Below are 14,813 nucleotides of genomic sequence, written 5' to 3'. Positions count from 1 at the left end.
ACTCTTTTAAACAAAACTCCAGCAACTGCCTATATAACATGGGGATCAGTTTGGCCTTTTGATTTTTGTAGAACCAGCAAAGAAGTAAGTCGCTGGCGGGCTACAGCAGTGGATCTTTGTAACCACAGGACCATAAGGTTAACGAAAGCCTTGAAAGGATGGAGCATTGTGAGGCAGCTCAGAAGAAACTTAAGATAAACCTTAACGCGGAGTTTGACTCCCTTTTTTCTTAAAGAAAAACTCGTTGAAGATAAATATTTTTTTCAGGCAAAATAAGAAAATTATTGTACTTCAGACACTACAAGAAAATCAAAAGTTGCCTAGTCATCCACGAACATTTGTTGAATTAGCGAACAAGAACAAACTTTAAATTCACGAACATATTTTTCAAATTCACATAAATTATATAAATTCTTGAAGATCTCTTAAATTCATAAAAAAATTGGAATTTGAGATTTATTTTTGAAATTCACAAACAGTTTTTTAATTGACACACAATTTTTTATATTTATGAGCATTTTTCGAATCAGCAAACATTTTCTAATCAATAATTTTGTTTTGAAATTTGGTAACATTTTTTGAATTTGTTAACATATTGTTAAGTTTCGTGAACATTTTTTTGAATTCATGATTTAAGAAGTCCTGAACATCTTACAAATTCATGAACATTTTTTAGTTCCCGAAAAGATATTAAATTTGTGAACAGTTTCCGAAATTAAGAAGTTTTTTCTGAAATCCTGAACATTTTTTCATGAACAGTTCTCAGTTTAAAAAATAAAATAAAGAAAAAGGAAAAATGAAGGAAAGAAAACGAAAAAAACAACAGGAGCACCCAGGCCCCACTTGGGCCGACCCAAAATGTGCGCGGGATTTGGTGGCTATTTGCCGGCCTATGCACGTAATAGGGACTCCCTATTTTTACCGCTGGTTTGGTAAATAGATCCAAGTGCTTTTTCTAAAGGTTTACCCTGTCAACGAAAAATGGACAATGTCTTTTGAACTGAAATGTTCAAGCTTTAACAGGTGCAAGCAGACATTGCACTATGCCTCGAAACACCTCAAGTCAAGACACCACAAGCGAAAGGCACACATAAGATTCAAGCTTTGCTCATGTTCACACGATTCTCCTGACGATTGTGTCACCAACTTAATTTGTTTCACTGCTTACATGAACCACATGGAGTTTGCGAGCATTAACAGCCAAACTTTCCCTGGTTGGATGCTCAGTTCAGGACGCCAGATGCTCTGTAGGATTCCACGCTGTCCCCCAGGGTCTTCTCTAAAGGCCTGAAGGTCCACCCTAGCTTCTGAAGTTTCTCCGAACTATAAATGGTATTTCCCTCCACTTCGGTGAAACTGCAAAGCAATTCGCAATTCGGAGAGAGAACAAGTTACGTCCAAGTTGAGCATCGAAAAGCAGGACGGATCGTATCAAAGAACGTTATGGTCTGGTGACATCTTTCATTAATTTTTGATATTCCATATTCCATATCCTAAACTACATGCAAAATTAAATCGTAGATGCAGAGCATTACACCTCCATAAACCTGGCACTCTACTATGCTTAATTCAATTTGTCAATCCCCATTCTAGTGCTTCCCAAGTGATGCTGATATATGCTTGTCTCAGGAAAAGATAAATGGACCATCTAGCTTGTGAAATGCAGAATCAAAATAGCAGTAAGACAAAAAAAAAGTTGCCTGCTGAGGAAGGCGCTTACTTTTTGGGATAAGTGTACATTGGATATAAGGTCTTCAGTATGCTTATCATATCAGAAACTTTAACTGGTACTGAACTGCAGATGTAACGTCCAGACGCCTCTGGATTTTCATACGCCAATAGAAGAGCATCGGCAACATCACGAACATCCACTAGATTCCTGAGTTTATTTTCTACAGTATCACGTTCCCCTGCAAGAGAAAAGTGTTTCATTTTTACAGAAACAGAACTATAATATAAGAATAAACTAGTTTAGTTTTTTAAACAACTTGATCTTAAAGGTTGAAAGGTCCATTGTGCTATTGGTTAATATGCTTTGTTCAGTTTAGATATCAATTTATGATGACCCAGTTTAAACAGAGCAATGCTGAGCAAATTATCACTCTTTCATATAAATTGCATGTAAGACGAAAAAACACTGAGATAAACACACCCACCTTTGAGATAATTAAGGAGAATATTACTGCTCGTATTTACTGTAGACTGCATCAACGGGCCAATTACCAACGACGGGCAAATAGTTACAATATCCAGCCCAGTTTTTGCTGCATAAGCAAAAGCCTCACGCTCTGCGAGCGTTTTGGAAAGGAAATACCAATCCTGCCACAATGACAACACACATAATTTATTTCAAATAAGTCATCCGGACCAAGGAATCACAGCATAAGATCATGAACATTCTGTGTGGTTAGCTGAAGAACATCATATTATTAGGAAGCGTCAAGGTTATTTGTGCAAAGATGCGGCTCCTCTTTATACTACTACCTTCATCCTTGGGTGAAACATTAGCTCACCAAACAAGAAGCCTACTATTAAATCATTGGTAATCATGCCTAACAGTCGGTCATCTAAGCTATCGGCCAAGAGAAGTGAGAGCTATTCAAGAGTTGGAGCTGGTATTTTATTAGTCCCTTGATCGGGTACCGGAAGTTTGCTTCGAGGAAGCAGTGCTATTTGGTTCTTCCTCCTTTCACGTCCATCTACAAATGATTTATGAAAGGAGGGAGTATATTCCAAATCAATATAAATCTGTGATTAATTAGCAGCTGATGTAGCACGCTATACTGTGAGTTAAAAAAGTTTCTTGGCAGAACAATGTTTAGCAAACGCAAAGGCATTGGCTTACTTACCTCACCCTTTCTGCAGAGATCCTCGTCTGACCAGCTATCTTCATCAAATAATTTACCCTTAGGCCAGTTAGCATTATTGGACACAGCAACAACTGAAGACACCATGACAACTCGCTTAACTTTCGCCTCGTAGCAAGCCTTCAAGACATTCAGTGTGCCTGTTACAGCAGGGGCTATAACTTCTTCCTACAAAGAAGTAAACAACAGAATATTAGAGTACACACTTGTTTCTAGAAATTAAACATTAGTAATACATCTGTATAATAGCACTATATAAAAGAAAGAGGTAGGTTACAAAATTCAGATAGGCTGATGTTGCACAAACCTGAACAAGTCGACAAACTTTGTCTGTTTTCATGAACTTGTTTATATAGGGAAAGATTACAGATTTCGCATTATGCGATGAATTCAGTATATCTCCTATGAATAACAAATGGTCATGTTTGGGGGGAAATCCTTGAGAAAATCCATCTAGGCCTCAAGGTCAAGTAAACTTTACATCTAACTTGGGATGCAGAGCCACGTATAGTTGCCAATAAAATTGCGCTATGCCAAACCACTCATTCACCTGCTATTTCCTCTTGCTTTTACCTCAAAACCTCACAAAACCGTGAAAAGTAAAACACATGTTCTTGAAAATATCACCTCAGGATTGGTTGACTTGCCAGAAGGGACAGGGCTAGCAACATGAAAGACGCCCTCACAGCCAGCAACAGCGGACGCAATGCTGTCGTAGTCCAGCAGGTCAGCGCTGAGCAGCTGCAATCTTTCCCCAGCACCTTCTAGCGCCTTAAGGTGAGCATTCTTAGCATTACCTGCAGCATACGGTCACACACAAAACACACCACCACCATCACAAATTCACATATAACAAATTTCTTGGGTCCATCACAACAACGTATACCCAACTATTTTTTCAAAGTTTCAAGAACTAATAAGGCCCTGTTTGATAGTAAAGTATTTTCTAAGTATTCTAAGAATACTGCAGTTTTTTCAAATATCATAGTTTTATTTACTGTGACCTGTTTGGTTAGCACTAAATATTATATTATTAAAACTAGAGTATTCTTAAAACTGTAGTAGTTTCTCTGCATATAAAAAAGAACCTTGGACCTCTTTTTTTTTTAAACAGAGCAAGGGAAAGAAACGAGCTAGCTAGGCTAGGTACGTGCCTTGTGGTGGATGGTTAGTACGTACCTTGCTGTTCAGTTTTTGCATTCTCCTGTTCTTATACGTGCGTATGGTAAGGTAAGGGCTACCTAGCTAGCTGCCGGGAATAACGCACTGGAAATTATAAAGAAGCCAGCTAGGCGTGTTTACCCTGCTAACGGTAAGCTATATGCTAGGTAGCTGTATGTGCATGGCGGATTAGTTGAATGCAACAGAAAAAATATTCAAACGGCCAGCTAGCTGCGTGTGTTTGCACTGCTAACACAATGGCTAGGCAGCAAAATTTATAGCAGTGTGCGACAACAACCAAACAGGTTCTATGTATTGTGAATACTCCAAAATATTGTGTTTTGATGAAACCATGGTATCTCATACCTACTGGCAAAATTACTTCAGTTTTTGATACTTCAGTTTATTTCACCATTTGCTATCAAACACAGCCTTAATACGTCGGAGCTCACAATTCCCGCAATTTCCTCTCAACATTTACACAATCATGTTCGAAGAAACTGCTAAAAAGCATCTAACTCCAATACTATCTCAAAAAGTTTATGTTCACTTCCAACTTCCAAGAACAACATTATTTTTAGGGGGCCGCTTCCCCTCAAATATGGTTGCCTGGACTGCTTCCCCTCCTTCCGGTTTCACTTTTCAGCAACAACATGCTACTGATATATTCCTAAAAAACAAATTCTATACATCCCCCTGGGTAAGCATCGATCTTCGATGGCACAGCCAATAGGAAAAGGAATCTTCTGGATGTGGGAAGGACGGATCGAAGCGAGGAAGGAAGGCCCTTACCGGGATCGCGCACGGTGCCGCGGACTGTGTAGTGACCCTTGGAGAGGAGGAGCTTGACGAGCCACGAGGCGACGAAGCCTCCTGCGCCGGTCACGCACACGCACTTCCTCGCCGCCGCCGCCATGCTCTTTCTTCTCCCCGCTCCGGCTCTAGTCCCCTCTGCCGTGCGCCCGTGCGGAGTTTGGTTGCTCCGCGTCTCGCCACTCTGCGCTGAAGTGGACAGCGGACGCCAATCCAGAGCGGTCGAGCGAAAAAGTTTTTTTTACCGGAGCCGGGATGTACCGGTGCTTGATCCACCGTACACGCATGTCAGTCAAGATTGATGCTATCTGACACAGTATAAACATACAAACTCTTACGCCCGCTGAATACAACTGACAAGTACTTCCTCCGTCCCGTTATATAAGAACGTTTTTATACTACACTTACTTTTTTTTGAAAAACTTTCAATCTATTTATCTTCAATCATGGCAGTACAACTAATACCAAAAATAAAAATTACATCTAGATTCGTAGACCACCTAGCGACGACTACAAGCACCGAAGCGAGCCGAAGGCGTGCCGCCGTCATCGCCCCTCCATCGCCGGAGCCGGGCACAACTTGTTGTAGTAGACAGTCGGGAAGTCGTCGTGCTAAGGCCCCATAGGACCAGCACCACAGAACAGCAACCGCCGCCGATAAAAAATAACGTAGATCGGAAGGATCCAAACCGAATACACACGAACGTAGACGAACAACGACGAGATCCGAGCAAATCCACCAAAGATAGATCTGCCGGAGACACACCTCCACATGCCCACCAACGATGCTAGACGCACCGCCGGAACGGGGGCTAGGCGGGGAGACCTTTATTCCATCTTCAGGGAGCCGTCTCCGTCTCGCCTTCCTGAGTAGGACACAAACCCTAACAAGATTGAAAAAAATTACTAAAAACGGAGCCCTCCCGCCGGCCCTTGCCAGGATCCACCGCGGCTCCATGGCCCTAGGGCCACCGGAGACGAGGCGGACCTGCGCCGGCGCCGGCGAGAGGCACAAACGCTAACTTTCTTTCTCGGACACTACACTTATATAACGGGACGGAGGGAGTAGTACAGACATAGACCCATGTGTGCAGCTTTTTGCATGGTTGTAGTGTGTAAAGATTACATCTATTCTAAACTATTCTTTTTCTTCCCATGCAGAAGACTTCTATTTACTTTCGTACTAAAACTTTGGATGTTAAATATCTTTAGAACCATAACCTTGTTTTTTTAATGTATTATAATTCGTAGCGAGAAGATTTTCAGAACAAGATCAATCAAAGATACATTTGAACTAGTTTTAATTTTAATGTTTCACTCAGTTTGAAAGAATATAGTTTCACTCATTTCAAAATAAGTATTTCGCTAATTTGAAAAGGCACATTTCACTCCTTTGAGAAAAACTATTTTCATGTGTTTAAAAAAAAGTTTCACTCATTACAAAATGACCTGGTTCACGTATATATATTTCAGTTATCTTTGAAATCACATCCATAAAACACTAAAAGGTTTCACTAATTCATATAAGTGATATCTATGGTTTCAAACTTTTTCACAAACCGGAATATGGAACTTACAAACTAACTTCACCCATTTGATTTCACTCGTTTCAAATAGCTCATTTTAGTTATTTAAAGAAACCAATTTCACTCAATTGAAAAAACAAATTCACTTGCTTCATAAAACAGATTTTGCTCGTTTCAAAAATTATATTTCACTCATTTCAAGAAACAATTTCACTCATTCAAACAATGATTTCACTTACTTCATAAAATTGGTTTCACTCAAATCAAAAAACCTATTTCACTTAATTCAGAAAAAAAGTATTTCACTTCTTCCAAAAAAGTATTTCACTAATTTGAAAAGCACATTTCACTCCTTTGAGAAATCTATTTTCATGTGTTAAAAAATGTTTCACTACTTACAAAAACACTTGGTTCACTTATTTTAAATAAACCGATTTCACTTATTTCAGAACACATATTTCACTGAGTTCACGTATTTCAAAAACACATGACTCGTATATTTGAAAAATAACAGTCTCACATATTTCAAATAACTTATTTCACTTATTTTAGAGAAAATAATTTCACACAATTAAGAAAACAAGTTTCAGTCGTTTGAAATACATATTTCATTCAGTAAAAAAGCTTATTTTGGAAAAGTGAGTTTGTTCATTTTAAAACACATATTTCACTTGTACCAAATAACTACTTTCAAAACTTTGAAATAAAAACTTTCACGTATTTCACATCTGTCATGTGTATGAAAAAAAAGATTTCACTTACTTCAAAAAATTAATTTCACTTATTTTAGAAAGGTTATTTCACTTATTTCAAAAGAACTGTCATTTGTAAAACAATTTCACTCGCTTCAAAACTATATTTCACTCAGTTCAAAAATAATTTCACTTATTTCAAAATACAGATTTTTAGCATAGTTCATTCAACATAAATTTGATTGAAACGGCAAAACTAAAACTAGTTTAAATGCATTGAAGATTGGTGTTGTTCAAAAGGTCTCATCGCTACGAATTCAAATATACAAAAAGTTTCAAAAATAAGTTTGTAGCTCAAAAGATATGAACGACTGAAATTATCAAAAGAGAAATAAAAGGACATGAATTTAGTATGGGGGAGACGAGAGTAATTGTGTCTGTGTCATGCATGTAGGGGAGGAGAGAGAATATGTGTCATGCATGCGTGGATTGGATGGATGTGACCACTGATTTGATTTAAGTGCTGAGATACGAACATACTCCCTTCGTCTTTTAAAAAGTGTACTTTCAATTTTGTTGGAGGGTCAAAACTATCTCAATGTTTGATCAAGTTTGCGCAAAAATATATCAATGTTTACGAAACCAAATAGGTATATGATGAAAATATATTTTATCATGAATCTAATGCTACTAATTTGATGGCATAAATGTTGGTTCATTATTGTATAAATACGGTCAAACATAAAAAGGTTTGACACTCTTCAAAGAACGGAGGGAGTATGCGTTGGACAATACAGAGATATACATATGGAGTAGGGCCACAACTGCACAGATTTCAAAGGCACTGTGTGGTGGATGTTGTACCGGTACAACCTGAACCGGTAAAAAGAGGTTTGCGAGCGGTCGAGGCGGTTTCAAGAGTCTTCTCTTTTTACGATTTTGACTGTTTGGTCCTTCTATATTGTTTCTTTGTGACTCTAGTCCAGTCAACATAGTTTATCAATTAATATCAACAGAGCGATAATATCAACAGATCAAGATATGCCATCCTTATCCATGAAACAAAAGAAAACATGAAGAAGTGTGATTCTTGTATTGCTTATATTAGACGTAGTCAGAGTGCTGGTCATCTTACCGCAACCTTTGATACAAATCTTAAGGCCAAACTGTGTTGTCTGGCTAGGATCAGGTCCATATGACATCTTGAGCATCAGCACATATGATTTTAACTAGAGGCCAATGCGTGTTTCGCCGTGTCGTTTTTCATTCGTGGCTTTAACTCTTTTGTCTCCGGAGGGTTATTACGATCGGTTGTTTTGTCTTGATCCTTATCAACATTAGTTTGAGTGTTAATTATATTTTAGTAGTATCATCTTATGTCTTGTCTTGATCCTTATCTACATTAGTTTGAGCGTTAATTATATTTTAGTAGTATCATCTTATGTTGTATATTATGTTGGGCTACCGATAGAGACGGTATTTATTTTGAGAGGAGAGTGAAGTTGTTAGGTGTGTGGTTGTTTACTCAGAAAATCTAGGGTTTTCTGCCTCCCACCGACGCCGGCGCCGGTCCATCCTGTCTCCGGCCGGTGACCTGAGGGCCATGGAGGCGGAGTGGATCTCACCCCTTGTCGGTGGGAGGACTCCTTTTAGATCTTTTTTGGAGTTCTGTGAGGGTTTGTGCCCTGCTCAGGAATGCGAGACGGCGGCGGCTCCTTGGAGATTGAATAAAGGTCTTCCCGCGTAGCCCCGTTCCGGTGATGCGTCTAGCATCATCGGTGGGCATGTGGAGGTGTGTCTCCGGTGGATCTGTCTTTGGTGGATTTGCTCGAATCTGTTCGTCGTTCTTTTTTGTTCGTGTGTCTTCAGGTTGGATCCTTTTGATCTACACTCTTCATCAGCGGCGGTTGCTATTCTGGTGTGTTGGTTCTATGGGGCCTTAGCACAACGACTTTTCGACTATCTACTAAAACAAGGTTTGCCCGGCTCCGGCGAGGGAGGGGCGATGACATCGGCGCGCCTTCGGCTCGCTTCAGTGCTTATAGTCGTCGTTGTGTGGTCTACAGATCTGGATGTAATTTTTATTATTTCTAGTGTTCATTATACTATCATGATTGAAAATAAATATATTGGAAGTTTTCGCAAAAAAGGGTGTGTGGTTGTGTAGTGCTTATAAGTTTTGTCCTTGGTGTCAGTTTTTGTTTTTGTTTTGAGAAGCTGGCCTCAGTGTCAAGGTGGTGGTGGTTGAGTGAGTCTCTTGGGAGCTCTTATTTCACATTGAAACCGTGGAATTACTATTATAGCACTCACATGGGCCGGCCCCGTAAAGCTCTTGCTCGCTCAGTACCGTGCTCCGCTCGCTCGCTTAGTTCTTTTTGTGCTCACTCCATTGCTAGTTCTATAAAAGACGTACAATATTGTTTATTCGAAGAAGTTTATTAAATCAAAAGAAGTTCAAGTATTTTTTTTAAAAGCTTGGATTTTAACATATGTAGCTAATTAAAAAACATGAATTTTAAAAATGTATGCAGATTTATTTATTTTTGTAGATTTCAAACAATGTTTGCGCATTTGAAAAAGGTTCAAAATTTCAAAAATGTTCATATGGTTTGGAAATACTAGCGAATTATTTTCATAAAACTGAAAAATGTTTATGAATTCCAAAAAAATCTTGATATTTTTTAAATGTCACGCCTTTTAATAAATATTCATGAGTAACATGTGGAAAATAAAATTAAATGGAACAATAAAAAGAGAATAAAAGTAAAAGTAAAAAAGCAGGGAAAAATTCAAAATAACATTATTAAAACCGGTGAAACACACAAAAAGAAAGTATAACAAAAAATCGGGCAATACCTTCTCAAAACCGCCTGGCCCAGCGACACACACCCTTTCAGGACAGATCTCCCCACAACTCTCGATGCACCGGGTGGCGAGCTTATAGTATCTTAATAGAAGATTCTCAATTTTTGAGTAATACAAGAACGTCTTCCCGCAAAAAAAGAAACACCCTACAGTTTTCAGGGTACAGTTTGATCATGGCACAAATCAGCTAACCCTAACCAGCTGCCCATGAATTGAAACTAGCAACATCTGGTTACGCTTCACACTCACTCCTTTTGCACATACACCATGGCCAAATTCAGTTTGTTTGACAGTCCATGGCCAAGCTCAGTTTAGGATTCCCGCAGCCATGTAGGACTCGACGCTGTCCTTGAGCGTCTCCTCCAACGTCCTGAACTTCCACCCCAGCCTCCGCAGCTTCTCGGAGCTGAACACCTTCTGATCTCCCACTTGAACGTACCTGCCAAAATCATCGTCACCGCCGTCAAAATCACGAGCGTACTGTCAGTTTGCACACAATCACTGTACTGTACTGTACATACGTGGCGTAGGGCGCGCGGATTAACTGTGGCGTCTTACTTCTTTGGGTAGTTCAGGTTCGGATACATGGTCCTGACGATGGAAACCGTTTCAGAGACCTTCCTGGCGTGTGCGCTGCAGATGTAGCGGCCGGCCGCCTCCGGGCTCTCGTACGCCAGCACAAGGGCGTCGGTGACGTCCCTGACGTCCACCATGTTCCTCACCTTGTCCTCCATGGCGTCCGCGTCGTCGCCTGCATGCGTACATCAAGATCAAACCAACCGTATGTTAGCAAGAACTGCATCTGTATTTACGTATCTGAATCTGAATGCGAAAAGATCAAGGGGCGCAAAATGGAGCTTACATTTCAAGTGCTTGATGAGGAACAAGCTGCTGGCGTTCACCGTGGGCTGCAGCAGAGGGCCGAACACCAGCGAGGGACACACGGTCACCACGCTTAGCCCGGTCTTCTCTGCGTAGGAGAGTGCCTCGCGCTCGGCTAGTGTCTTGGACAGGCAGTACCAGTTCTGACATAAGCCGTCATGTCAGTTCAGCAGTACTAGTAAGTAGGAACCGGATGAAAACAACTTTTTGGAACAAACTGGAGCAGATTGATGCAAGTAATTTTCTCATGAAAATCAGTTTGGAAAACAACTAGAGCTGATGATCACATCGCTCTCCTTTGCATTTTGGAAAATCGGCTTAATTTACTCCTGAGTGGTCAGAGCGAGAGAGAGAGAAAATAGCGCAAAGCTCTTTTTACCGGAATCGGGATGTACCGGTTAGTAATCCATCATCCATTTGATGCGCGAAGATTCGTGCAGCTGCCACGCATTTATTTCCAGTTTCTGCTATACAACATTTATATCTGACAAAATACAGTGAATGAACCCCACCAAAATTATTACATGGGCCTACCTATGATCAATTGCATGCATGCTCCTCTCTCTCAAGTACTGTAGGACACATGCATGGCAACAAAAGTACACGTGCAGTCTCTCTCCTCTCTTACACAACAAATCCACATTTTTATTTTACATTTGTTAATTTAAATTATTTATATCTTTTAAACCAAAATTTTAGTTATGAAACTTTTATATATTTGAACTTTTGGCGCATAGATCTTTTAAAGAAGGCCAATCTTGAATATATTTCGTCTAGTTTGAGTTTTGTTATTTTCAGTTAAATCTGTTTTTGAAGCAAGTGGACCCACCTTTTGAAACGAGTGCAATCCATTTTCTGAAATGAGTGAAATCGGTATTTTGGAATTAGTGAAATATGTCTGTTAAATTGAGTGAAATCATTTTGTCGAATTACTGAAATCATCCATTTTGAAATAAGTTATATCCAACTTTTGAAACGAGTGAAATAAGTTTTTCGACTCAGTGGAATCTGGTTTTTGAACACAACGAAACATACTTTTTGGAATGAGTGAAACCAGTGTTTTGAATGAGTGAAACATGTTTGTTAAAATGAGTGAAACCACTTTCTGAATTGAGTTAAATCTTTTTTTGAAATGATAGAAATCATTCTATTAAGCTGAGTGAAATATATTTTTTCCAATTTAGTGAAATCAACTGTATTGAAATGATTTAAATGTTTTTTGGAATGAGTGAAACCAGTGTTTTGAATGAGTGAACATGTTTGTTAAAATGACTGAAATCACTTTTTGAAATGAGTGAAATCTTTTTTTGAAATGATAGAAATCATTCTATTAAGCTGAGTGATATTTTTTTTTCAGTTTAGTGAAATCAACCGTTTTGAAATGATTTAAATATATTTTTTGGAGTGAAACCAATGTTTTGAATGAGTGAAACATGTTTGTTAAAATGAGTGAAATCACTTTTGAAATGAGTGAAATCTTTTTTTTTTGAAATGATAGAAATCATTCTACTAAGCTGAGTGAATTATATTTTTTTCAGATTAGTGAAATCAACCGTTTTGAAATGTTTTAAATATATTTTTTGGCATGAGGGAAACCAGTGTTTTGAATCAGTGAAACATGTTTGTTGAAATGAGTGAAATCACTTTTTGAAATGAGTGAAATCTTTTTTTGAAATGATAAAATCATTCTCTCAAACTGAGTGAAATATGTTTTTTTTTAATTTAGTGCATTCTATTAAACTGAGTGAAATATGTTTTTTAATTTAGTGAAATCAACTAGGTTGAAATGATTTAAATATATTTTTTGAAACAAGTGAAATAAGTTTTTTGAATGAGGATAAGTCCATCTTTTGTAATGAGCGGAATCTGGTTTTTTGAACATAGTGAAACATACTTTTTGGAATGAGTGAAATCTTTTTTCTGAAATGAGCTAGATCATTCTTTTAAACCGAGTGAAATCTATTTTCTCAACTGAGTGAAATTATTATTTTTAATTACTGACATCAGTTTCTTCTAATGAGTGAAATTGATTTTTTGAACATAAATAAATGAGCTTTTCGAAATGAGTGAAATCGGTTTTCAGAAATTAGGGAACCAATTCTTTTGGAACGACAAAAATATATGTTTTCTAATGTGTGAAATAGGCGTTTTACAACGATTGAAATAATTGAAATTGTATTTCAGAAAATCAATGGAAATTAGTGGTTCGAAAGAACTGAAATAAATAGTTCTTCTGAAATAATTGAAACATATTGAGTGAAATAAATGGATTCAAACGTGTTCAAAAAGTATCCTAAATTAAGCTTGTTCTAAACTTGAAATCAGGAGTTCAAATATATAAAAAGTTTCGATAATTAAGTTTTGATTTTAAAAATATGAACCATCTAAATTATCCACAGAAAATTTAAAGCGATGAGTTGTATAAGAGAAAGCAGACAATGTGTACTGTACTATGTGCAGAAAAATAGATGCATGTGTCAGTGTTGTCCCTTCCATGCATGGGTCCCAGGGTAAAGAAAATGCAGATAAAAAAATCAGAAAAGGAATCAAATACGACAGAGAAGGATTAAAATACGTTACAGCTGGAGCGCTGCTATTGGCTGGTGGTCACCGGTAGCTCCCGGCTCCCGTAAAAAAACTTTTTCGGAGAAAATAGACCGAGTCGGAGTCAGTCACCTCAGTTGTTCTGCAGTACTCCTCGTCGGACCAGCAGTGTTCGTCCAGGGCGGGGCCCTCGGGGAGCTTGGGGTTGATGAGGACCGCGCCGACCGACGATACCACAACGACGCGGCGGACGCCGGCCTCGCGGCAGGCCCTGAGCACGTTCAGCGTGCCGGCCACCGCCGGGGCAAGCAGCTCCGCCTGCGCCGTGCAGCAGATTAATCACCATCGCACATGCCGTTTCCAACGTGTAAGCGCAGGCACAGCAGCTAGCTTTTGTGTGGTGCAGTCAGGCTGTTACCTCGGGGTCCGCGGATTAGGCGGCGGGCACGGGGCTGGCGACGTGAAAGACGCCGACGCAGCCGGCCACGGCGGACGCCACGCTCGAGTAGTCCAGCACGTCGGCCTTGAACAGCCGCAGCCGCTCGCCAGCGCCGTCCAGCGCCCTCAGGTGATCATTCTTGGGGTCGCCTGCAGACGCGGAACTTCGCATCTTAATAGCAAGCGCAGCAAGGCAAGAGGATCGATCATCTCAAGAAAATCTTACTGGGATCACGGACGGTGCCATGCACCGCGTAGTCTCCTCTGGATAGGAGGCGCCGGACGAGCCACGAGGCGATGAAGCCTCCCGCGCCCGTCACGCACACGGCCGCCGGCGCCGCCGCTTTCCCCGCGCCGGCCGCCTCCATATCGCTCCTCCTGTCTGTGCTGCGACCCGAAACTGAAAGAGAGCACTGGTAACTGAGGCAAATCCTCGATAATACATCTCCAGCAGGGTGAAGCGGGGCTGTCCCAATAACAGTTTCTGGATTATGATGAGGTGCCGCGGATCCCAAATTCCCAGTACACTCGCCCCCCCAAATAAAATCCCGTATTTTGATTTTAAAATTTACCAATTTTTAGTGTCCTCCCCCTGCCGTCATCACTCGCACCTCCCACCCTCTCAGGGCAACTCCCGCGTCGCCAAATTGTCTTGACCAGACCGCCCAAACAGTTTTAGCCATCCAATGGCGATCAAAGAAATTGTTTGTATCACCCCCGGCGTTTAAAATCCCCTCTGCCTGGCCCACTGTTAGTTGATTCGGTTGTCCCCATTTATTTTCTCTTCGTCCACCTCACCCATAGTCAGTCATAGCCCACAATCTAGATTTGATAAACATTGTTAGAGGATTTGATAACATAGTCCACCTCACCCATTCGGCTGTTCACGGACACATCATTTGGCGATCCGCGTTGGAATTTCCCTCACCCGGCGTCTCCATCATCTATGGCGAGGTGGGTGTGGCAGGTCGTGTCCCACAGCGAGCTCGCGACAAGGAGTTGGGGGTCCCCAATCTCAATTCGGG

General features: G+C 40.2%; 1 protein-coding gene and 1 pseudogene across 1 annotated transcript; both read right to left on the bottom strand.

Moving 5' to 3' along the window:
* Positions 1-993: 993 nt before the first annotated feature.
* LOC119339148 (cinnamoyl-CoA reductase 2-like) lies at positions 994-5,054 on the bottom strand. The gene is made up of 6 exons (XM_037611298.1): positions 4,821-5,054; positions 3,495-3,664; positions 2,850-3,035; positions 2,157-2,319; positions 1,721-1,910; positions 994-1,356 (listed from the first exon to the last, which is right to left on the bottom strand). The coding sequence occupies exons 1-6, from the start codon at positions 4,942-4,944 to the stop codon at positions 1,224-1,226; spliced, it is 966 nt and encodes a 321-aa protein (XP_037467195.1). The 5' UTR covers positions 4,945-5,054; the 3' UTR covers positions 994-1,223.
* A 4,918-nt stretch (positions 5,055-9,972) lies between these two features.
* On the bottom strand, positions 9,973-14,238 carry LOC119338301 (annotated as a pseudogene).
* Between the last annotated feature and the right edge of the window lie 575 nt (positions 14,239-14,813).

The sequence above is a fragment of the Triticum dicoccoides genome, chromosome 7B (genome assembly GCF_002162155.2).
Source record: "Triticum dicoccoides isolate Atlit2015 ecotype Zavitan chromosome 7B, WEW_v2.0, whole genome shotgun sequence".
Classification (NCBI taxonomy): Eukaryota; Viridiplantae; Streptophyta; class Magnoliopsida; order Poales; family Poaceae; genus Triticum; species Triticum dicoccoides.
The sequence above is the reverse complement of the archived record's forward strand: the minus strand, read 5'-3'. Positions and strand labels throughout refer to the sequence as shown.